The 22,608-nt window shown below is 46.9% G+C and overlaps 1 protein-coding gene across 1 annotated transcript in view; it reads right to left on the reverse strand.

The window, feature by feature from the left end:
• Positions 1 to 963: 963 nt before the first annotated feature.
• Positions 964 to 22,608, reverse strand: part of MAML2 (mastermind like transcriptional coactivator 2) — a 148,012-nt gene continuing 126,367 nt past the window's right edge. Inside the window, exons 3-5 of the mRNA XM_079973423.1 lie at positions 12,549 to 12,731; positions 9,172 to 9,283; positions 964 to 5,509 (exon numbers count right to left, since the gene is read on the reverse strand). Coding sequence (XP_079829549.1) covers positions 4,518 to 5,509; positions 9,172 to 9,283; positions 12,549 to 12,731 — 1,287 coding nt within the window. The 3' untranslated portion in view covers positions 964 to 4,517. The remainder of the gene's footprint in view (positions 5,510 to 9,171; positions 9,284 to 12,548; positions 12,732 to 22,608) is intronic.

Below are 22,608 nucleotides of genomic sequence, written 5' to 3' on the forward strand. Positions count from 1 at the left end.
AAGCTCAATTAGCCAGAGGGTTAAGGCATGGTGGGATGCGGGTGGCGCTGTGGGTTAAACCACAGAGCCTAGGACTTGCCGATCAGAAGGTCGGCTGTTAGAATCCCCGCGACAGGGTGAGCTCCCGTTGCTCGGTCCCTGCTCCTGCCAACCTAACAGTTCAAAAGCACGTCAAAGTGCAAGTAGATAAATAGGTACCGCTCCAGCGGGAAGGTAAACGGCATTTCCGTGCGCTGCTCTGGTTTGCCAGAAGCGGCTTAGTCATGCTGGCCACATGACCTGGAAGCTGTACGCTGGCTCCCTTGGCCAATAAAGCGAGATGCGTGCCACAACACCAGAGTCGGCCACGACTGGACCTAATGGTCAGGGATTCCTTTACCTTTACAGGCATGGTGGGTCGAGCATTTAGAGTGGGGTTCTACATAAGGAGGGAGCAGGAGAAAAGGGGGGGAATGTGCTAGGCTAGGGTCAATCTTTACCACAGTGGCCTAGGACACAGCATGAGAGGAAGGCGATAGCAGTAATTCTGGGCCCAGCCATCCAAGTGGAGAGTCACAGAGGGAAAAGCTTAACATATTTGCACACCTGGTGATTGAGGGATTAATGGGGGAAGATCTGAAGGGCCCTAAACTTATTCGAGTGAAGAGCTCACTCAGTGTTTTCTGAACCACTGGGGCCCTGAAGACCCCAGGAATCCACTGTGGGAGGGTGGAAACTCTCCCCCCCCCCCAGGATTATTCCAATATAACAGTTTGTGCGAAGAAGTCCTCATTCAGCTTCAGAAAAGATGCTCAAGTGCTGCAAAGAGGAAACAGGTCCTGAGAAAGCAGCCTGATGCAAATTTGATCTGGAACACCATATCAAATTCCCCAGAGATTTCTATAGCGTTTTTTGCTTTCTCAGAATGAGCAGCGCACTTAAGGAATTTGGCAAGTGCTCAAGGTGCCATTACAAAGCCGGAGATCAAATCCTCAACTTTTATTTTGAGATTCTCCTCCTGCCTCCTTTTAAGCCATTTCTTAAGTCTCAGAATGAAAATAAAACAATTATATCATACAAAAAGAAAAAAGAAAATCCACCAACAACATTGTATATTAAGATACAAAAGGTAAGCATTTTTTTCCCTTTTCTGTATAAAATACAAAGTTTGGACAGTACACTTTTATTCCACATGTGTATAAATATAACCCAAAGAATATGATTTCAGTATTCCTACCAAAATATTACATTTTGTTTTGTACAAAAGTTTACAAAAAGTTTCTATATATTTACAACCCAATACTGAGAAGAGTTCCTGATTCAATAATGCAAAATATAAGGGTAGTGCATTTTTTACTGTAATGATACAAAGAAGATATATAACGGTATAAAAAAACTGCAGGGTTTGCCTTTGTTTTCAATTCATTAAAAAAACCCACAACCCAGTGTTTCCCTGTTTTGATCACAAAGGTGCCATCAGTGGGTAACTTTTCTCGCACGTGTCATTCTGAAATAAATGGAAAGAGGCACAAGCCTGTGGCAGTTCCACAACTCTGGTTAATTTCAGAAGCAGAGGCTCAGAATCAGTTGTCTAGCATCTTTGAGCCTGCTATGGGTCCGCAAACGGAGTGTTAAAAAGGTGGCTCGGGCTATGAGCAGCTCATCATTTTGATCACCCACAATGCCCCAGAACGATGCTACATTGGGAGCGTTGTTGATAATAAATATGGTGGGTGGCTCACTGCCGCTGCATCCCAACTGTCTTTTGCTGGATATGGTCTCAAACTATTGTCACAGTCATGGCTTCCCTCCAAAGGACCATGGGAAATTTAGTCCGCTAAGAGTGCTGGGAACTGTCTCTCTATGATGGGTGTCCCAACACCTCTCAGCATCCAGCAGTTCCCAGGATTCTTTGGGGGAAGGAACAAATTGAATTCCCCCCTTTCTCTCAATATAAGGCATGGGAAGGCAAACTAAGGCCCAGAGGCCGGATCCGGCCCAATCGCCTTCTAAATCCAGCCCAGAACTTTGTTAGCCAGAACTTTGTTAGCCCCAAAATGGAAAGTACCAGAATTAACAACAATAGTAGAGTGGCAGATGAAGATGGTTGATTATGTGGAACTAGCAAAACTGACCTGTAGAATCCGAAATCAGGAGGAAGCAAAATTCCAAAAAGACTGGAGTAAATTTATGGAGTACATAAATAATAACTGTAGAAATTTGAAGACTCTGGCGGACTGAAATAAATCTTACGATGTAGATGGGATTGGATGCAATAAGAAACTGTGGGAAAGTACCTGACCTAAGAAAACCTGTTGAAGGGAGGGAAGGAAGTCAATGCTCAGCAGAGTGTGGGGAAAGAATGTGGGTAAATGATTGTTGAATTTTACTGTATTTTGTTTGTTTGTATTAAATGAAACAGCAATAAAAAGCATTTAATAAAAAAATAAATAAATCTGGCCAGCGAACTGTCCAGGAATCAGCATGTTTTTCCATGAGTAGAATGTGTCCTTTTATTTAAAATACATCTCTGGGTTATTTGTAGGGCCTGCCTGGTGTTTTTCCATGAGTAGAATGTGTCTTTTTATTTAAAATACTTCTCTGGGTTATTTGTGGGGCATAGGAATTCATTCATATCCTCCCCCCTCAAAATTTAGTCCGGCCCCCCACAAGGTCTGAGGGACAATGGACCGGCCCCCTGCTGAAAAAGTTTGCTGACCCCTGGCACTGACATTTTGTGTGTGTATTTGTACAGAGACACTGGGATTCCCTTATGCAGAGGACATCCACTAGATTACCCCAGAAGAACAGCCCCACATCTGAGCCCTGATTGGCTGGCTTAAAGTGGGGAGATACATGAAAACGGCTCATGGTCTAGGAGCCTGAAGGCTGTGGAGAGGATGCTTTCAGAGGTGAAAGGTAATGTAGCCAAGTGTGTTTGTGTTGGGATGGAGAGGCTAAATATTACACATTTCCCTGGAGCTAACTAGTTAAATCTTAGGCCCATATTCTCTAATCCTCAATCTATTTGGTACTCCGTATTTATTCTGCTCTATAAGCAAGAGACTGGGCAGGCAGCAAAACCACTTGGTAGCTGCCTTGGATGGAGGCATTAATATTTCAATAATCTGGCACAGGAAGCTGCCTCATTCCAAGGCCACATCTGCACTATACATCTATGGTGCCACTTTAGCCCCAGAGAATCCTGGGAAATGCAGTTCCTTAAGGGTGCTGAGAGTTGTTAGGAGACCCTCTTCTCCTAAAGAACTGCAATTTCCAGAGTTCCCAGGGAAGAAGGGTTGGTTGTTAAACCAACTAGACAACTGTAGCTCGTGTGTGTCTCCTAACATTTCCCAGAACCCCCCCCTTAAAAAAAAAAAACTTTATACTTTTCAAGTTTTTACATTTCACTAATTTTACAATCATTTTGACATTTCATAGCTTGACTTCCTTCCTTCTCTTTCTGTGGTTCCTTAAATTTATTTTTAATATCTTCCGCATATCTCAATTAACTTAATTTGCTCATTTATTCATCTTCTTTAAATATACACTCTTATGACGCTGCAGGTTATTAAAACAATCCTGCCAATGTTTTTATCTGTTTACAATGTATCTGTAAATATTCAATAAACCTTTTCCATTCTTTAATGTATATATAAAAATGTTATCTTGATTTCTTAATTCTTCCGGTAAGTTTTGCCATGGCAAATCTCCCAGAACCCTTAACAAATTATATTTCCCAGGATTCCTGGGGGCAGGGGGGAAGCCATGACTGTTAATGTGGAATCCGTTCTGGAAGTCCGTTCGACTTCCAAAACATTTGGAAACCTAATCGCGGCTTCTGATTGGCTGCGGTAAACTTCCAAAAATAGTTCGCAAACCGGAACAGTCACTTCCGGGTTTGCGACGTACAGGAGCCAAAACGTTCAGGAACTAAACTGTTTGAAAACCAAGGTATTGCTTTTGTCTACACAGGCAATCTGTGGCCTTCCAGGGTTTCAGACAGGTCATTCTGCTTTACCTGGCAGTGGCAGGAATAAAAGCTGTGACCCTCTCTATAAAAAGTATGCACTCGATCAATGCACTTTCCCCAATTCCTCACAGCTGCTCCTGATAAATTAACTCAACAGTCTCAGGCTGGACATTATCTGGGGGTATACCTTTTCTTCTCTGTTCAAGATTTGTGGTTGCATGTCCGCAAGCCCAAGTGAACACCTACACAAGCTGTAGCCTACACAAGAGTAGGACAAGCAACCGACGTCTCCTCCTGTGCTCTTGCTTAGCTTTCTAGGTACGAAGATGGGCCTACACATTTTGAACGGGTGCAGACACCTCTTTGATTTTGCTCCTCATTGCGGACCACGAGGAACCCCTTCAACCATCGGGAGAGCAAAGTTTGGTTGTCTTGAAACACTCCAAAGACACATTCCCTCTGAAAAACTTTGTGGAGTGCAATCCTAGCTTTCGGGCCTTAAAAAAACAAACACCACTACCACGGCCACCCGCTCTGTGAGTTTGCAACTGCCTGCTGCTCGGCCTCAGGAGTGGCCACCTAGGATTTCATCAAGGTTGATGTCCTTCATCCAGTCGTCGTTACCCGGCTCTGTTTTTAACAAAGAATCGATGAAGTCCGGGTCGCTGTTGAGTGCCGGCCCCATGCTGTCACCTTGCTGGTTCAGAAAGTCAAACGCCAGGTCGCTGGTGTGGTCGGTTCCTTGGTAGGCCCTGGCAGAAGCCTGGCTACTACTAGATGGGAAATGGTTTGACAGCAAGGAGTTTGGCGCTGCCATGCTCACCCCCGGTGCATTTAAGTGTGGCACTGTCTGAGCCCGTACCTGGCCAGGCCTTGCCCCCAGAGATTTTGGCGCTCCAGCCGCTTGCCCATTTAGAGTTTGGTTCATTTGGCCCGTTGGTGTTCTCATCTGGGGGGTGGCCAGCTGGTTAGGAGCAGGCGCCATGGCGCGCTGGGGAAACTGCTGGTGGGCAGATGGGCGCTGCAGCAGCTGGTTTGTATAGGGGCTGCCCGCGGGGAAAGGGGACCCCACGGACTTGCGTGTTTCCTGTTGCTTTGCTCCTGTTTCTTGTGAGGCCCAGGTCTGAGCTGCCGAATTGGAGTTGACCATGACGTTCAGAGGCCTTGGTGCAGAAGAAGTCCCTTGGTTCAAGCTGAGTTTGCCTTGCTGAGAGCTGATCCCGGGCCCGCTGTCATACGCCGACAGGCCATTATTACTGCCTTGCCCCGGAGGCCCTTGCGAAGATACTGTGGAATTGCTTTGCTGGCTGGGGATCATTTGGTTCGGGTTCCTGTGCTGCGACACTTGGCTTGCGCTTGATGCAGCCACGCTGTACGCGCTCGGTTGGCTGCAAGGAATGTTCCCGTAGCAGACCATGTGGCGTGTCGTCGGGAGAGAAGGCATTCTGGCTCCGTGAGTGGTGGTCAAAAGACCGGATGCCTGCAGCGAGAGGCTGGGACTTGAAATTGAGTTGGAAAAGCAGAGATTGGAGCTGGCGCTCACGGCTGGCGATCCACCTGGAAAAAGGATGACGGGAGGAGAAAGAAAAATCTCTTAACGATCATCTAGTTGTAGGTTCTGAACAGGACCCTTGGGCCAGAGCGTCCATGGGAAAGCCCTCCACCAGAATCCCATCACAACCCTATCGGAGGAAAAGGAGCACGACTCTCTGGACATTTCTCTTAGCCCTGCCAGGTCCTTAGAACATGAGAGAATTATGTGTTGGTCCCTAAGCATCATCATCATCATCATCATCATCATCATGGTGATGGGTTTCCGCAGCCACTCTGGGTGGCTCCCAACAGAATATTAAAAACTCAATAAACCATCAGACATTAAAAACTTCCCTAAACAGGGCTGCCTTCAGATGTCTTCTAAAAGTCAGATAGTTGTTTATTTCTTTGACATCTGATAGGAGGGCGTTCCACAGGGCAGGCGCCACTACCGAGAAGGCCCTCTGCCTGGTTCCCTGTAACCTCACATCTTTCAGTGAGGGAACCGCCAGAAGGCCCTCAACGCTGGACCTCACTGTCCGGGCAGAACAATGGGGGTGGAGACGCTCCTTCAGGTATACTGGACCAAGGCCATTTAGGCTTTAAAGGCCAGTACCAACACTTTGAATTGTGCTCGGAAACGTACTAGGATAATTTAGAACCGGTGTTATGTGGTCCTGGCGGCCGCTCCCAGTCACCAGTCTAGCTGCCACGTTCTGGATTAGTCATAGTTTCCGAGTCATCTTCAAAGGTAGCCCCAAATACAGTGCATTGCAGTAGTCCAAGTGGGAGATAACCAGAGCATGCACCACTCTGGCGAGACAGTCCACGGGCAGGTAGGGTCTCAGCCTGTGTAACAGATGGAGCTGGTAGACAGCTGCCCTGGACACAGAACTGACAGTCCCATCAGGAAATGAGAGCACTTGTCTTCCGCTGCTGGGTTGGGACACACTACCAGGTTCTGGCCTGAGCTAAGGTGGGCTGCAACTGTACCACCACCACACCATACAAATATATGCTAAAAGACTAAGAAATGGGGACTGCAATATAAGAATGTACTAAGAGCCTAAGGCAGGTGAATGTCCCATCTAGTCCAGCACCCTGTTTTCACTGTGGCCGACTAGATGTCTGTGGGAATCTCATAACCAGGACCTGAGCACAAGAGCTCTCTCCCTCCTGCAGTTTCCAGGGGCCAAGGTGCCTTCGGGCCCCCAATATTTGAGGGGGACGGCCACCCTGAAGCTGATGGGCATTGCCGTTCAAATGGCATGTGTGTACTGCGTCATGTGACCCACTATGCATGGTGGGCTTACCTGGTCCCTCCCCAATATTTTATTCAAGTTGGCACCCTTGGTTTAACTTTTATCTGAGCTGAATCCCTCAAAGTTCAGCTTCGGTGGATGTCCAATAAGGGGCAGTGATTGGCCCAAGGTCACCCAGTGAGCTTCAATGGCACCCTAACCACTACACCATTATGGCTAGAATTGCCTCCTCCGCCATTGGAACGAAGCAACCTTCCAGACGTAGCAAAACATACCAAAGAGTTTTGGAGTCTCATGAAGGAAAGCTGGAACATGTTGACTCACAAGCCCTATATTCTTTGGGTAGAGACGTGAGTTGCCTAAAAGGGCACCGCGGTTGGGACATTGGTTTTCTATCTCACTCCAAAGACAAAGTTTCCTTTCCCCTCTCTGAACTGCTTGCTATTTTTAGCACCCTCCCCCCTTTTTTTGGCCACACTGATTTAGACCAGATGGGAAGAAATTTCACTCCAATTAGTGTCGAGCAGAAAACATTACCAGACCTTCGATACCAAGAGGAGTGAGTCAGTGATACTGGGGGATGTGTCGTTTTTTAAATTCACGCCCAGGAATGACAATCAATGGAAGGGGTGAGGCCTACAGCCCCTCAGGCCCCCACTCTGAGATAGGGAGGGCAGAGGATCTGGTTCTGTCTGCATTTCCAAGTGCACTGACCTTATTCGCTACTCCCAGACTTACACATGGAGCGGAACGCAGCTAAGAATTCGACTGCACGCGTCTGTTGATTTTGCAATACAGTTTCAGTTAAAATAAAAATTCACATATGCTTATTCGAGTGGAAAAGGCGTACAAAACCAAAGCATGGAGGCCGGGGGGTGGGGTGGGGTGGAGCCAGTACAGCAAACATTTCTGCACATTTTTATAAGGTCTGAGTAGGGTTTACCAGTCCTGGCTTCCAGACAAGCACCCTTAGTTTGCAAATAGATGTCCGTCACATGCACCCTTTGCAAGTGGGGCAGGGAGATTTCTTCTCAGGGACAAATGCCAGTGGTGGGTGGAGCGAGAGGCAAAAGCGAGCCGAGCGATGGATGCAAATTTTACCTTTGCACAGTAGCTTAATTTCTACACATGCATGCACATCCCTCTCTATCCTCCAGCCAGACTGTTATGTACTGAGTTGAATAGGATCCAAAATGCAGCAGTCTGATTGGTCCTAGAACAACAGGATTTAGAATGCAGCAGTCTGATTGGTCCTAGAACAATAGGGTCCAGAATGTAGCAGTCTGATTGGTCCACAGGAGCCACCCAATCCAGCTCCAGGTGGAAGTGAATCCGCAACCTGATTGGCCTACAGGAGAATCCCGGAACTAGCCAATCATGTGTGGCCCATTGTGTAAATAATGTATATAAAGCAGACATTCTGGGGGAACTTCCATTCCTCCTCACCACTATGAGCTGAATAAAGAACATGAAATCCACTCTCGACTCCGAGTATATTTCACAGACCATTAAGAGGCGGGGGATACTGCCAACCTAGGAACCCATTTTAAATTTCCTCAAAACCACCTCCATTTTCAGGGGCGGCGTGTTTCTCAATACATGCCACCCCTGAAACAGCAGGAGGGGAGAGTGTTGTCCCACTCAAGGGCTGCTTGTGGACTTCTTGCGGGAATCTGGTTGGCCACTGTCAGAGCAGAATACTGGACTAGACAGGTTACTGGCCTGAACACAAAGACAGGTGGGGTTGCAAACTGTTGGTGGGGCAGAGGACTACATTTCCCATACAATGGAACCTCGGAAGCCGAACGCCTTTGAACTCTAACGTTTCGGCTCATGAATGATCGAAAACCGGAAGTGATTGTTCTGGTTTTTGAACAACTTTCAGAAGCCGAATGTCTGTGTGGCTTCCGATTGGCTGCAGGACACTCCTGCAGCCAATCGGAAGCCGTGCCTCGGTTTTCGAACTGTTCCAGGAGTTGAACTGAAATATACTCAGAGTCCTGTAGTGATTTCATGCTCTTTATTGCAGCTTGTAAAAGAGTGACTGAATTGCCCCTCAAACCTCAGGCTTTTATATACATTATTTACACAATGAGTCCCATCTGATTGGCTGATTCTGCTTCCCTCCTGGAGCCTGATTGGTCTTTCCCTGCAGGCCAATCAGTTGTTGCATTCTACGATCCTACCAGCCTAATAGGCTGATTAACTTCCTCCTGGAGCCTGATTGGTCTTTTCCTGCAGGCCAATCAGTTGTTGCATTCTAGGATCCTACTTGCCTATTGTTCTAGGATCCAAGCTTAGTACATAATACGAACGGACTCCTGGAACGGATTAAATTTGAAAACCAAGGTACAACTGTACTCAAAACCAGTTGAGTCATTGGCAGCTCTCCTCTTGTTTACTGCTGCCTTCAACCGTGTTTACCTGAATACTGATGTGTTTGTTGCATGCTGACCGGGTTCCTTCTTTGGTCTTTATAATCTGGCGGGGGCCTCGTCGAGTGCCGGTTCAGCTGATCTTGCGGAGTCATTTTCTCCTACAGGATTAGAAAGAAATGAGAAGGTGAACCCACTTTCTCGGATAGCCAAAAGGCGAGCGATCTGAACGTGAACGCAGCTCAAATGGCTTTTGTATTCAGGGGAGACTCCTGCGATGCAGGTTTCAAGGCCATGGCACAGAAGGAAGCATGGTGTTCTGACGTGCAGATTCTGCCGCCTTCCCATATGACATCAGGCGGGGTGTCAGGGAACTGTTTGGGTCAGCAAAAAGAGGATCAGGGTTGTGTATAGTGAAGCTTTAAATGTTTGATTGTGCTTTTTATATTTTGCTGGAAGCCACTCAGAGTGGCTGGGGCACCCCAGTCAGATGGGAGGCATTTAACTACTACTACTACTAATAATGGGACGCGGGTGGTGCTGTGGGTTAAACCACAGAGCCTAGGGCTTGCCGATCAGAAGGTCAGTGGTTCGAATCCCCGCAATGGGGTGAGCTCCCGTTGCTCGGTCCCTGCTGCTGCCAACCTAGCAGTTCGAAAGCACATCAAAGTGCAAGTTGGTACCGCTCCAGCGGGAAGGTAAATGGCGTTTCCGTGTACTGCTCTGGTTCGCCAGAAGTGGCTTAGTCACACCGGCTCCCTCGGCCAATAAAGCGAGATGAACATCGCAACCCGAGAGTTGGCCACGACTGGACCTAATGTTCAGGGGTCCCTTTACCTTTACTACTACTACTACTAATAATAATAATAATAACAACTACTACTACTACTACTGTTGGCTGTATGCTTCAAATCTAGGGAAAATGCTAGAGAATACAAAACTTGAGACAAAACTATATGTGATTCTAAGGGCACAGTTACCAACTATATCAGGTTTTTAAAGTTTTAATTATAAGTGTAGTGGGCCTCCCTGTTTTCATCAAGACATAGGGAGAGAGAGGGGTGGGGGGGGGGAAGGAAATTTTTAACCCTTCCACCCCCAGTCACAATTCTAATGAAAACTGCATCCCCAGTGCCATTATTAGCCTTAGAAAAACACTCCCCTTGCTGCCAAAACTGGACAGAATAATAAACCTATACCCAGCAATTGTGTTCTAAACACTACACACAATTATTTCAGTAACTTTTGCAACAGGGATCATGGAACTGTAGAGTTGGAAGGGACCCTTAGGGTCATCTAGTCCAACCCCTTGCAATGAGGGAAACTAAAGCATCCATGAGACATGGCCATCCAACTGCTACTTAAAAACCTCCCACCTCCCAAGGGAGTCCTTTCCACTGTCTAACCCGAGGCTCTCCAAATGGTGTTGAGACGCCATCTGCCACCAGCTCCAGTCATCATGCCCAATGACGACAACAACTGGTCCCCTATCCATGCTTTACAACAACCTTACAAGGTAAAGTAAAGGTAAAGGGACCCCTGATCATTAGGTCCAGTCGCAGATGACTCTGGGATTCCGGAGCTCATCTCGCTTTATTGGCCGAGGGAGCCAGTGTACAGCTTCTGGGTCATGTGGCCAGCATGACTAAGCCGCTTCTGGTGAACCAGAGCAGCGCACAGAAATGCCGTTTACCTCCCCGCCGGAGCGATACCTATTTATCTACTTGCACTTTGATGTGCTTTCGAACTGCTAGGTTGGCAGGAGCAGGGACCGAGCAACGGGAGCTCACCCCGTCGCGGGGATTCGAACCGCCGACCTTCTGATCGGCAAGCCCTAGGCTCTGTGGTTTAACCCACAGCGCCACCCGCGTCCCCTACCTTACAAGGTAGACCAGCCTTATTATCCCCATACTGCCTGCAGATGGGGTACAAAAAAAGAGAGGGTGGCTTCCAGAAAGCCAGCTGGATCTGGGACTTTGGTCTTCTGGCTGCCAAGATCCATGCCTACTTTTGACATACTTGGCAAGGCTTCCCTGCTAACCCCCCCTCCCCCTCCCCAAAAAAAGGGAGAGGGGAGAAGCCAGCAGCATGAATTGGCTAAAAACTGGTTTTTCGAATGCCGTAACTCTCCCTCTCTTTCCCTCTCAGCAGATTGTGAAAAGGAGTTCTCTCTTCCTACAGAAGGAAGGGATTTTCGGCCCAGCTCTGCAGTCTGCAAGAGGTTTCCAGTAAGCAGAGAAAGTGTCGCCTGAAGGTATGCAGGCACTGAGCATGGGTGGTCCCTGTGCGCTGCCAGCATCTGCTGAGGAAGGAAATGGAACTTTGCTGCTGTGCGCCAGCAACTTGGCTGCCCTGTAACCTGCTTTCCTTACGGCTGAACATATAGCCTCCCCAACTGCCCTGTGTCAGGCTGCTAACTTGCACTGAGGAATCACTGCAAGGTTGGAACGTTCGGTGGCAAAAAACAAACAAACACAGGCTCCACATGCAAAAGGTGTGGCAGGTTTAATTCCTTTGCATCCCCAATTCAAAGGACCTCCAGGCAACTCCACAAGGCGCCAGGAACCAAAGGAGCAGAAAAGACTTTCTATGTACGCAGCGACAGGCTCACAGATGCTACTAGCCCAAAGATGGAAAGAAGACAAAGTCCCTATCAGGGAAGAACGGCAAACTAAGCTGTTGGATTATGCCGAAATGGCAAAACTGACCGACGATGAAATAATATGCAGTTGAAAAGGTTTATAATAGGACCTGTGGAGAGGAATGTGGGAAGTCGAGAGATTCAGAGAAATCTCCAAATATGGATATGTATTTTGTATTGTTATTGTATTGTTAACTCTATACTTGTAAAATCAAATAAAAGTTATTGCAAAAATAAGAATAAAAATACAAGACACCGGGAAGTGTTGAGAGGACAAAGCGGAGGTCTGACTCAGCGTATGACAGCTTTGCATTGCGCATGAAGTTTAATCTAGACAGCACACCCCAAACTTTACACACTCACTGGCTGTGGTTTTGCACTACTCTAAATCCACGGGAGGGTCTGTTGTGGGAATTGCACCCGTGCGCAATTGGTGCAGGGAATCTATTTGCACTTTAACAGTCTGGATTGGGACCCTAGCATAGGGCATGGGGGGTGGGCCTTCAACCCTCTGCCACCCACTGTGTTCCTGATCAAGAAATGGCACCCCACGCTTGCAATCTGTGTTGGAAAAAAAGCTCCCATTGGAAAAACAAAAGCTCCCATGGAAAACAAAAGCTCCCATTTGCTCCTGTGCGAGCTTCCCTCACCCTCCAAATAAAAGGCAGAGCAGGTGAAATGGGCAGACTAAAAATGGCCCAGTAGCTGTTTTCACAATACCAGCTTCTGAATTCTACATGACACCGATTTACATAGAAAATAAAATAGGGAATCTGAAAATTTACTGCTTCAGTTAGTATCTTTTGTTGCTGCTGCTGCTGGTGCTGCAGAAGGAGTTGTTGCTTCAGCTGCTGATTCAGCAGAGCTTGCTGAGGTGAGTTCATGTAGCTGCTCGCAGCATTTGGATTCGTGCAAGCGTTTGACGTTGGATTGGGGCCTGCGCTTTGGCTCAGCACGGAGTGTTGATCCTGCAGAAGAAAGAAGAAGGAAAAAAGAGGATGATAAAGGCTCGCAAAGATGCACATGGGCAAAAAAGGAAAACCAGGGCTTCCTCAGGCTTTTGGAGGCTGATTAAAAGATGGGGCCTTCTGCGTTCAGCTGTGGGACGGCTGCAGCAGAAACGCGGATGAGGAAATTAAGAGAAGCAAGGGAAAATTACAGGACTACTCTGTGGTTGCAGCAGAAAACCTTGGCTTTCTAACAGGAGCTTACAGGAGCTCAAAGGAGAGCCGCCATAGCTGTTTGTAGAAATAAGTGTGATTATACAGCAGTGGCTACATCAACAGAAACCATCAACACAGTTACTGCAGCATGACCCACTTCTGAAACTTTCTTCTCTGTGGGACGGAGAACTTATCTGTCTATTTGCTATCCTTTTGCTCTCCTTTTCGCTGAGGTCCAGTGCCGAGGGCCTTCTGGCGGTTCCCTCATTGTGAGAAGCAAAGCTACAGGGAACCAGGCAGAGGGCCTTCTTGGTAGTGGCGCCCGCCCTGTGGAACGCCCTCCCACCAGATGTCAAACAGATAAACAACTACCTGACATTCAGAAGACATCTTAAGGCAACCTTGTTCAGGGAAGCTTTTAATGTGTGACATTTTAGTGTATTTTTGCTCTCTGTGGAAGCCACCCAGAGTGGCTGGGGAAACCCAGCCAGATGGGCGGGGTACAAATAATAATTATTAATAATAATAATAATAATAATAATTATCATCATCTCTCATTACAGTGGTAACTTGGGTTACAGACGCTTCAGGTTACATACGCTTCAGGTTACAGACTCCGCTAACCCAGAAATAGTACCTTGGGTTAAAAGCTTTGCTTCAGGATGAGAACAGAAATCGTGCTCTGGCAGCGCAGCAGCAGCAGGAGGCCCCATTAGCTAAAGTGGTGCTTCAGGTTAAGAACGGACCTCTGGAACGAATTAAGTACTTAACCCGGGGTACCACTGTTTTTTTCTCAAGTCATTTCTCACTATTCCTCCCAGCTCTGCCGATACCCCATTACACTCTAGCATGACCCACAGACAGAGCTCAAAGCAGGGTTGTGCTTGATGGTCACTGCCAAGGATCTGAAATTAGGGTGCAATGTGTATCTGTGCCCAGAGACTGTAACACATCCCAAAAGTACTAGAATTATAGAGTCAGAAGGGATTTGTGTAAATCATCTGGTCTAGCCTCCTGATCAATGCAGGATCTACTAAGCAAGATGCAACTTTGGCTTCCCCAACAGGTAATCCCAGTGCTTCGCTAGGCAACCTGTACCATTGCTTGTTGTTTGTGTTAATTAATTACCCGCCCTTCACCCTAAGATCCCAGGGCAGGTAGCAACAACTCAAAAACAACATTATAAGCCATTTAAAAATCACAAAAAAATTAAACCACAAAAATATATTCTCTCTCTCTCTCTCTCTCAAAAAAAGTGGACAGGACAGGGCTAGGCAATGGACAGGGCTAGGCAGTTAACAAGGCAGCTCACTCTAGTCAAGGAACCTTTAGTTCTCAGTGGCTTCCATTCAATTCAATGGGACAAACGAAGGGTTCATCCACACTTCCTGCTGATCCCCCCTGGAGAAAACTGCTCTTTTGCACTCAGTTGGAACAAATGGAAATTCAGGGTTTTTCCAGATTGACATTTGCTCCAATTTAGCACTAAAGAGTGGGTTTTCCATGGGAAAGGAGCACGGTGGGGGGAAACTGACAGACCTGTGCTTTATAGTCATGGGACAAGTGGGGATGAGCCCTAAATGTCTCACAGTTGGGGAAACTGATGGAACGGGACAAAACTGACCTCCTGGTCCAAGCAGTGACCAACAGTGGGCTCCTTTTGTCTCCATCTAATGCTGCCCCTGAATCAGATTTGAAAAGTCCATTTTCAAAGAGGAACCAGTACAGATGGGTACACAGCAGGGGTGAGAGCAATTGGTTAAAGAGACGTTTTAAAAAGTGGGTGTCTGATTAATCTTAGGTTGCAAGATATTTTAAGGTTGCTGTTTGCTAAGGTCTTGTGCAAACTACCGGCCTCCTTAAAGTATTTTGAAAGGAAAATTATGGCTAAACAGATTGGCTTTGCATTCCATTTCCAAGCTACGCTCTTCCTTTAATACTGTTGTCTTTTTATATCCAGTAATGGGATTCATCTGGTTTCACTTTGCACAGACAGTGCAGATGTCCCCCACTCACTGCTCTGAAGTTTATGGCAAAACTAAGGAATAAAAATTATTTCGTTTCTCCAGAAACTACCGCACTTTGCTTTTTTCATATAAGCTGGGCAGCACACACACACACACACACACGTCTCTGGCCCTGCTCCTCCACATGGCTCAGATGCTCAGCTCATAACCACCAGAAGCCATATATTCAGTATTGTGGGTCTGACTTGGTGGAGCTCCCTCCCGGCTAAGACTGAACCAGCCCCCAACTCCCTGCTGAATTTTAGGTGTTTGACAAAGAACTTTCCATTCCAGTAGGCATTCAAGGTCCTTTTCTCTCTTTATGATAATTGATTTTATCCGTTGCATATGCTTTTTTGTAAATTTTTTTATGTACACCGCTTAGAAACCTTGGTGATTAAGACATATATCGAAGCCTGTGAAATAGATGGCGGATAGTTAATCAGGACCCCAGAGAGAGAGAGAGTTGCGTCCTTTCTCAAGCTCCAGATTTGCTCTTGCGATCACGTAGCAACAGCAACGGCAAAGCAGCCCTTCGTCACCAGCCTTGTCAAGCCTTGAAAGGCGGACAAAGGTTGGCCGTGATGAATCATGAAGTGGTGTCTTGTTCGCTTCTGCACGTGCTCAGTGCAGCCTCCTGCCGGGGCAGTCTAACATATTTCCTGTCTGGGCTACAGGGTCCCCATGCGCGATCAAACAGGGCTGCATTTATTTTATAAAATGTCCACAATGCACGACGACACACGCTTCTGAATTCCCGTTGGCCAACATTTCATCACTTTCTCTGGGTGAAAGTGTCTGAAAGCATGAATCATAGGAATACAGGAAGTTACCTTGTACCAAGTCAGATGATTGGTCCATCCACCTCAATATTTCTTACACTGACTGGCAGCAGAGCCAGGGAGTCTCTCTTAGCACAACTTGGAGGTGCCAGAGATTGAACTTTGGAGCTTCTGTATGCAATGCAGAGGCTCTGCCAGTAAGCTACTAGTAAAGGGACCCCTGACCATTAGGTTCAGTCGTGACCGACTCTGGGGTTGCGACGCTCATCTCGCTTTATTGGCCGAGGGAGCCAGCGTACAGCTTCCGGGTCATGTGGCCAGCATGACAAAGCCGCTTCTGGCGAACCAGAGCAACACACGGAAATGCCATTTACCTTCCCGCCGGAGCGGTACCTATTTATCTACTTGCACTTGACATGCTTTCAAACTGCTAGGTTGGCAGGAGCGGGGATCGAGCAATGGGAGCTCACCCTGACACGGGGATTCGAACCGCCGACCTTCTGATCGGCAAGTCCTAGGCTCTGTGGTTTAACCCACAGCGCCACCCGTGTCCCTCCTAGTGAGCTGCTACCTGCCCCTAAATCTTAAAAGACAAATCATGTGCTTTGCTTAGTGTCTTCTTCAACATGCAGGCTTATAACTGGTGATGATCTATTTTACTTTCTTACCAAACTGGGGTGCAGCAAGCAAGGAGGGTTTTAACTACTTTGCCACCAAAAATCCCCAGTCCCTTACGCTACTACTTCCTGAAAGACAGCAGGTGGAAATGGTGGCATCAGAGAGCAATTTCTGATTGGAAAATTAAAATCTCCCTCCTCACTGAACCACGCACCCTATCTGGGTTGAGGGGTACATGGCTGACTTTGAGATATAGCACTACAGTGGAACCTCAGTTCCCGGACGCCTCTGTTGTCGTACGTTTCAGTTCTTGAACGCCAAAAACCCAGAAGTAAATTGTTATGTACTGAGTTGAATAGGATCCAAAATACAGCAGTCTGATTGGTCCTAGAACAATAGGATACAGAATGCAGCAGTCTGATTGGTCCACAGGAGCCACCCAATCCATCCCCAGGTGGAAGTGAATCTGCAACCTGATTGGCCTACAGGAGAATCCCGGAATTAGCCAATCATGTGGGGCCCATTGTGTAAATAATGTATATAAAGCAGACATTCTGGGGGAACTTCCATTCCTCCTCACCACTATGAGCTGAATAAAGAGCATGAAATACACTCTTGACTCCGAGTATATTTCATAAATGCTTCCTTTTTTGAACGTTTTTCAGAAGCCGAACGTGCTACACAGCTTCTGCTGAGGGCAAGAAGCTCTTGCAATCAATGGGAAGCCACACCTTGGTTTTCGAACGGGCTTCCAGAACAGATTTCATTCGAGAACTGAGGTACCACTGTATAAATCTTTATCTGTAAACACATACTTACATTATATGGGTTTATGCCCCCGCAAACTTTGCTTGCCAACCCCTCTCCCACCAAAGCCCCCTACCCTTAGTTCTTGCCCAAGCCTTTTCCCTTCCAAACCTCTCCGTTTTCTCACCAAACCTCTGCAGCTCACCTGTGCCACTCCTTGCTCAACCTGTTACACCACTGCAAGCCCAGATACCTCATTGACTCTGGCTACCTGTGCTGCTGCACCACACCCATTGCTCCACCTGCCCAGCCACTGCAAACCCAGCTTGCTCGCTGCCGCCACCTGCACTGCCACACTGCTCCCCTGCTCAGCTCCCACCCACTGCCACAATCTCAGCTCCCTTGCCATTCCTCTTGCTTGCCCATGCCATACCCCTGCTACAATTCTACGAGTCTATTGGTCACAGGGTTGTGGCCAATGTCGCTCTTACTCACCACAGGTAACACAAATAACAGATCCTTTGCCTTATACGTTGAGTACAACACAGTTGGCCGGGACCCACAGATCTGCATGATATTTGCGTTTGCTGGTGACGCACAATTTAACCATAAGGTAATTAATGGAAATGCATTTGTGGCTGCTTATCAAGACAGGATTCTAAGCAGAAACAAAGAAAGTCTATAGACTTGATGGCAGGATTTAAAGAAACATTCACATCATTAGTACAGTGGTACCTCGGGTTACATACGCTTCCGGTTACAGACTCCGCTAACCCAGAAATAGTGCTTCAGATTAAGAACTTTGCTCCAGGGTGAGAACAGAAATCATGCTCTGGTGGCACGGCAGCAGCAGGAGACCCCATTAACTAAAGTGGTGCTTCAGGTTAAGAACAGTTTCAGGTTAAGAACAGACCTCCGGAATGAATTAAGTACTTAACCCGAGGTGTCTTAGAAACCCGCTGTCTTAGAAAATGTATCGAAGATAGGGAAATAATATGGTGTACTTATTTTCATTTTTATGTTTATAGTTCAGATGTTATTGTGTAAGTATACTATTAGTATTTTTTCTTTTAGGAGGTAGCAAGGTGGGTGAAAGCAGAAACAAATCAGAAGTGGAAGTTGGGGGAAGCCTAGGAGGGGAGGGAGGAAGGAATGAACAGAAAATGTTATGGATATGAGATGTATGTAATGAATGAATAAGAAAACTGAATAAAAATTTAATTAAAATAACAAAAACAAACAAACAAGGATGGAATTCAATGAGCCAAGTATTAAAACACAAACATCCCTAATTAAAATATGTAATAGGAAGAACCCCACTGAAACCGTGCAGTAATTAAAACAAAAACTCAGGATGAGAGTTTGACCGACCTAAACGCCATTTTAGGTCGGATCTGGGGGCTGTGAAACCTCAGATAACGTTCCCAAAAGGTTCCTTGTCTGAGGTTTGGGAAAGCCTCCAAGAGGCACAGATCCAACCACGATCCCCACAAAGTCACCCCTCTGACTTGGCAGAAGCTTCCTTGCGGAGGCTGCCAGAGCGTGGCTGTGTTGTCTGTTGCGGCCCCTCGCAAATTGAGGTGCGTTCCTCCCACCAGCTCAGAAGAAGGAAAGACCCACTGCGCTGGGAAGTGGGGTGGAGGAGAGCCCAGCTTTCTGGTATCCCTCTCCGTGGGAAGTCAATGTCCCAATTCCACCTTCCTAGAGATTTTTGTTTTTGTTTTGCAAGATGCTTTTTCTTTATCTATCTCAAATATTTTAAAGCTGCCCCTCACCAGAGAGTGATATCAGGGCAGGGTACCATAAGATCGAGGGACGCAGGTGGCGCTGTGGTCTAAACCACAGAGCCTAAGGTTTGCTGATCAGAAAGTCGGCGGTTCAAATCCCCGTGATGGGGTGAGCTTCCGTTGCTCAGTCCCTGCTCCTGCCAACCTAGCATTTCGAAAGCACGTCAAAGTGCAAGTAGATAAATAGGTACCGCTCCGGTGGGAAGGTAAACGGCGTTTCCGTGCGCTGCTCTGGTTCACCAGAAGCGGCTTAGTCATGCTGGCCACATGACCCGGAAGCTGTACGCCAGCTCCCTCGGCCAGTAAAGTGAGATGAGCGCCACAACCCCCGAGTTGTCCGCGACTGGACCTAACGGTCAGGGGTCCCTTTATCTTTACCATAAGATCAGTTAAAACCAAGGAATATAGAAAGCTGAGTCGGAACACTGGTCCTTTGCTGAGCCAGACCAAAGGTCCTTCTTGTTCCACAGTTTGCACCAGCAATGGAGAATCACAAGCCTAGGAGCCAAAAGAAACCCTCCAAGTATTTTGATCCGGACCTTGCAACTTCTTAGGCCACACTTTTCCCAGCCTTGCTTCAAAATCCCCGAGAGTATATTTGCCTGGCTGGAATATGTCCTTGATAATGACTCTAATATCCCAAGGGCTGTCCCACGGAGGATGGGGCAAGCTTGTTTTCTCCTGCTCTGGAGGGAAGGACTTGAAGTGATGGCTTCAACTTCAAGTTGAATAGGAGTATAGCATCTAGATCAAGGGAATACTCAATAGGAGTATAGCATCTAGATCAAGGGAAGTAATAGTGCCACTGTATTCTGCTCTGGTCAGACCTCACCTGGAGTACTGTGTCCAGTTCTGGGCACCACAGTTCAAGAAGGACACTGACAAACTGGAACGTGTCCAGAGGAGGGCAACCAAAATGGTCAAAGGCCTGGAAACGATGCCTTATGAGGAACGGCTAAGGGAGCTGGGCATGTTTAGCCTGGAGAAGAGGAGGTTAAGGGGTGATATGATAGCCATGTTCAAATATATAAAAGGATGTCACATAGAGGAGGGAGAAAGGTTGTTTTCTGCTGCTCCAGAGAAGCGGACACAGAGCAATGGTTCCAAACTACAAGAAAGAAGATTCCACCTAAACATTAGGAAGAAATTCCTGACAGTAAGAGCTGTTGGACAGTGGAATTTGCTGCCAAGGAGTGTGGTGGAGTCTCCTTCTTTGGAGGTCTTTAAGCAGAGGCTTGACAACCATATGTCAGGAGTGCTCTGATGGTGTTTCCTGCTTGGCAGGGGGTTGGACTCGATGGCCCTTGTGGTCTCTTCCAACTCTATGATTCTATGATTCTACCTTCCAAACTTTGCTATTCTATGGTTCTCACTTGCCTGGGTGGAGGACAGGAAGGGCTGCGCTTGGTTTGTTTTCGGTTGTTAGTTTGTTAAAGTCGCTAATATTGTTTTGTGGATTATGAGTGCTGTCGTGCTTTGTGAACCTTATAACATGACTTTTGTTGTGGTTGTGCTTCTTTAGCTTATTTTTTTTAGTTGTTTTGTTAATAGTGTTTTATAGAAGGGGGTTGTTTTGATGACGACTTGTAATTACTACCGATGGATGGTTGATTATTCTATGTGATTCATGTTGCAACTGCGGTGTTCTTATTATTGTTGTTGCATGTGAGCAGCTTTGTGAGTTGTGTCAGTGAAAAGCAGCACAAATATAATTTAAAAAAACATAATGAAATGATACTTGTGTGTGTGTGTGTGTGTAGGTGAACAAGAAAGGAGTGGAGAGAGAAAGAAAATATTCTGACACCGTCATGTTCTTAAGAGATTAAAGTAATCTTTTATACGGCACGGAGGAACTGAGATAGAGAAGGGAAGATTACTCGAGCCAAGAGTAATGTGTGTTTGCATGACTCAGTTGTTTCATTTACGCTGCCTCTTTGCCATAATCATGCACAATTTCTTCCAGGGAAGGGAGAAAATGTGGCTGAAAGGAATTGTCTTTTAAAAAGAGGAGGAGGAGAAGAAAAGCGGGAGGTAAAATTATCTTTCCCACCTTACAGTAAATAAAAAGATATTTGAGGCCTGATATAAATCATGCCTGACTGGTGATTGTCCTCTTTTGCAGAGTTTGGAAATTAACAACAGAAAAAGTTGCTGGCTTCCCTTTCTCCTTTCAGTCACCCCAACCACAGGTATGCATGCCAGCATTTCATTACACATTCTTCTCGTGCTCAAGGCCTGACAGTGAGATCATATCTACATTTTGTCCTGCTGAGGCCATCCTTGGTTCGTTCCAGCAATCCAAAAAGAGGGGTGGGTGGGAGGGAGAAAAAAAAGACATTCATGGGGCAGCAGTTATTCTTAGGAAATGTGTAACTGTCGGGCACCCAGAGATTTTACAATGTGCCATCTTTCCCCTCGCATTGCGGGGAAGGGCAAATCATTCAGTGGGAGAGTACAGTGGCAGTACCTCGGTTTAAGAACAGCCCTGTTTACGAACCATTCGGTTTACGAACTCCGCAAAACCGGAAGTAGTGTCCTGATTTGCGAACTTTACCTCGGTCTAAGAACGGAAGCCGAACGGTGGAAGAGCACCGGCGGCGGGAGGCCTCATTAGGGAAAGCGTGCCTCGGTTTAAGAACGGCTTTGGTTTAAGAACAGACTTCCAGAACGGATTAAGTTCGTAAACCGAGGTACCACTGTTCATGCTTTCAAATGCAGAAGATACCAGGTACAATACTTGGGCTTTCCACGTAGGACTCTGGGTTTGAATCGTCACTGTAGGAGCCCAGGGGTAGGGAATCTCAGGGTCAGGGCCAGCCCTATGATGAGGCAGAGTGAGGCAGCTGCCTCAGGCGGCAGTTGCTGTGGAACGGGGAGTGGCCAGAGCTATGAGAGCCCTGTACCACCTGCAACAGCCTGCTGCCCTCAAGTGCAGTGGAAGACATTGTCCTTTCAATAGTATTGGAGTAAGGTTCAACTACCAGTCCAATTGGCTTCTGTGTGTGCCTTGGGGAAGGGCGCCATCTTGTCCGTTGCCTCAGGCAGCAAAATGCCTTGGGTTGGCCCTAATCAGGGGACTAATGTAGCCCTCCAGGCTTCTCTGCCTGGCTCTTGGGACTCTCCTGCCAAAGAGCGAGCCGGCAGTAAATCACACCGTTCCAAGCTGGAGTTAACTCTTTGTTAGCAAAAAACATGATCTTCCCTTGGCTGTGTGTCAGGCCTATCGAGCACAGCAGCTCATCTCCGCTAGGTCTTATAACATGAATCAGTTGCCGAGAATGAAAGTCCCCTTCTCCCCAGGGCTTTCCCCAAGCCATCAGGATACTGAGTCTACATGCAGACTTCTGCACTGCTGAACTATATAGCTCAGTCAGTAGAGCATTTGCAGGGGTTTGGACTAGATTGACCCTCGTGGTCCCTTCCAATTCTACAACCTAGTGGACAAAGGTAAAGAGTCGTATCTGTTGCTCCATCCATATTTTCATCCAACCATGCCCACCACTGGAATTTGGCCCCTGGAAAGCTGCCTATGACAAAATGTGGCCCTTGGGCTGGAAATTTTCCTTATCAAACAGGGGCTTGCACTACAAGGTCTTCAATACCCTGATCCACACTACAGTTCTATTAGTTTTAAGATGCTTACTGGGTTGCCCCAGCCGCTCTGTGCAGCTTCCAACATATATAAAAATAATAATTGAACATTAAATTTTTTCTTTTTTTTTAACTTCCCTGTACAGGATTG

The sequence above is a fragment of the Podarcis cretensis genome (genome assembly GCF_951804945.1).
Source record: "Podarcis cretensis genome assembly, chromosome: 4".
Classification (NCBI taxonomy): domain Eukaryota; kingdom Metazoa; phylum Chordata; class Lepidosauria; order Squamata; family Lacertidae; genus Podarcis; species Podarcis cretensis.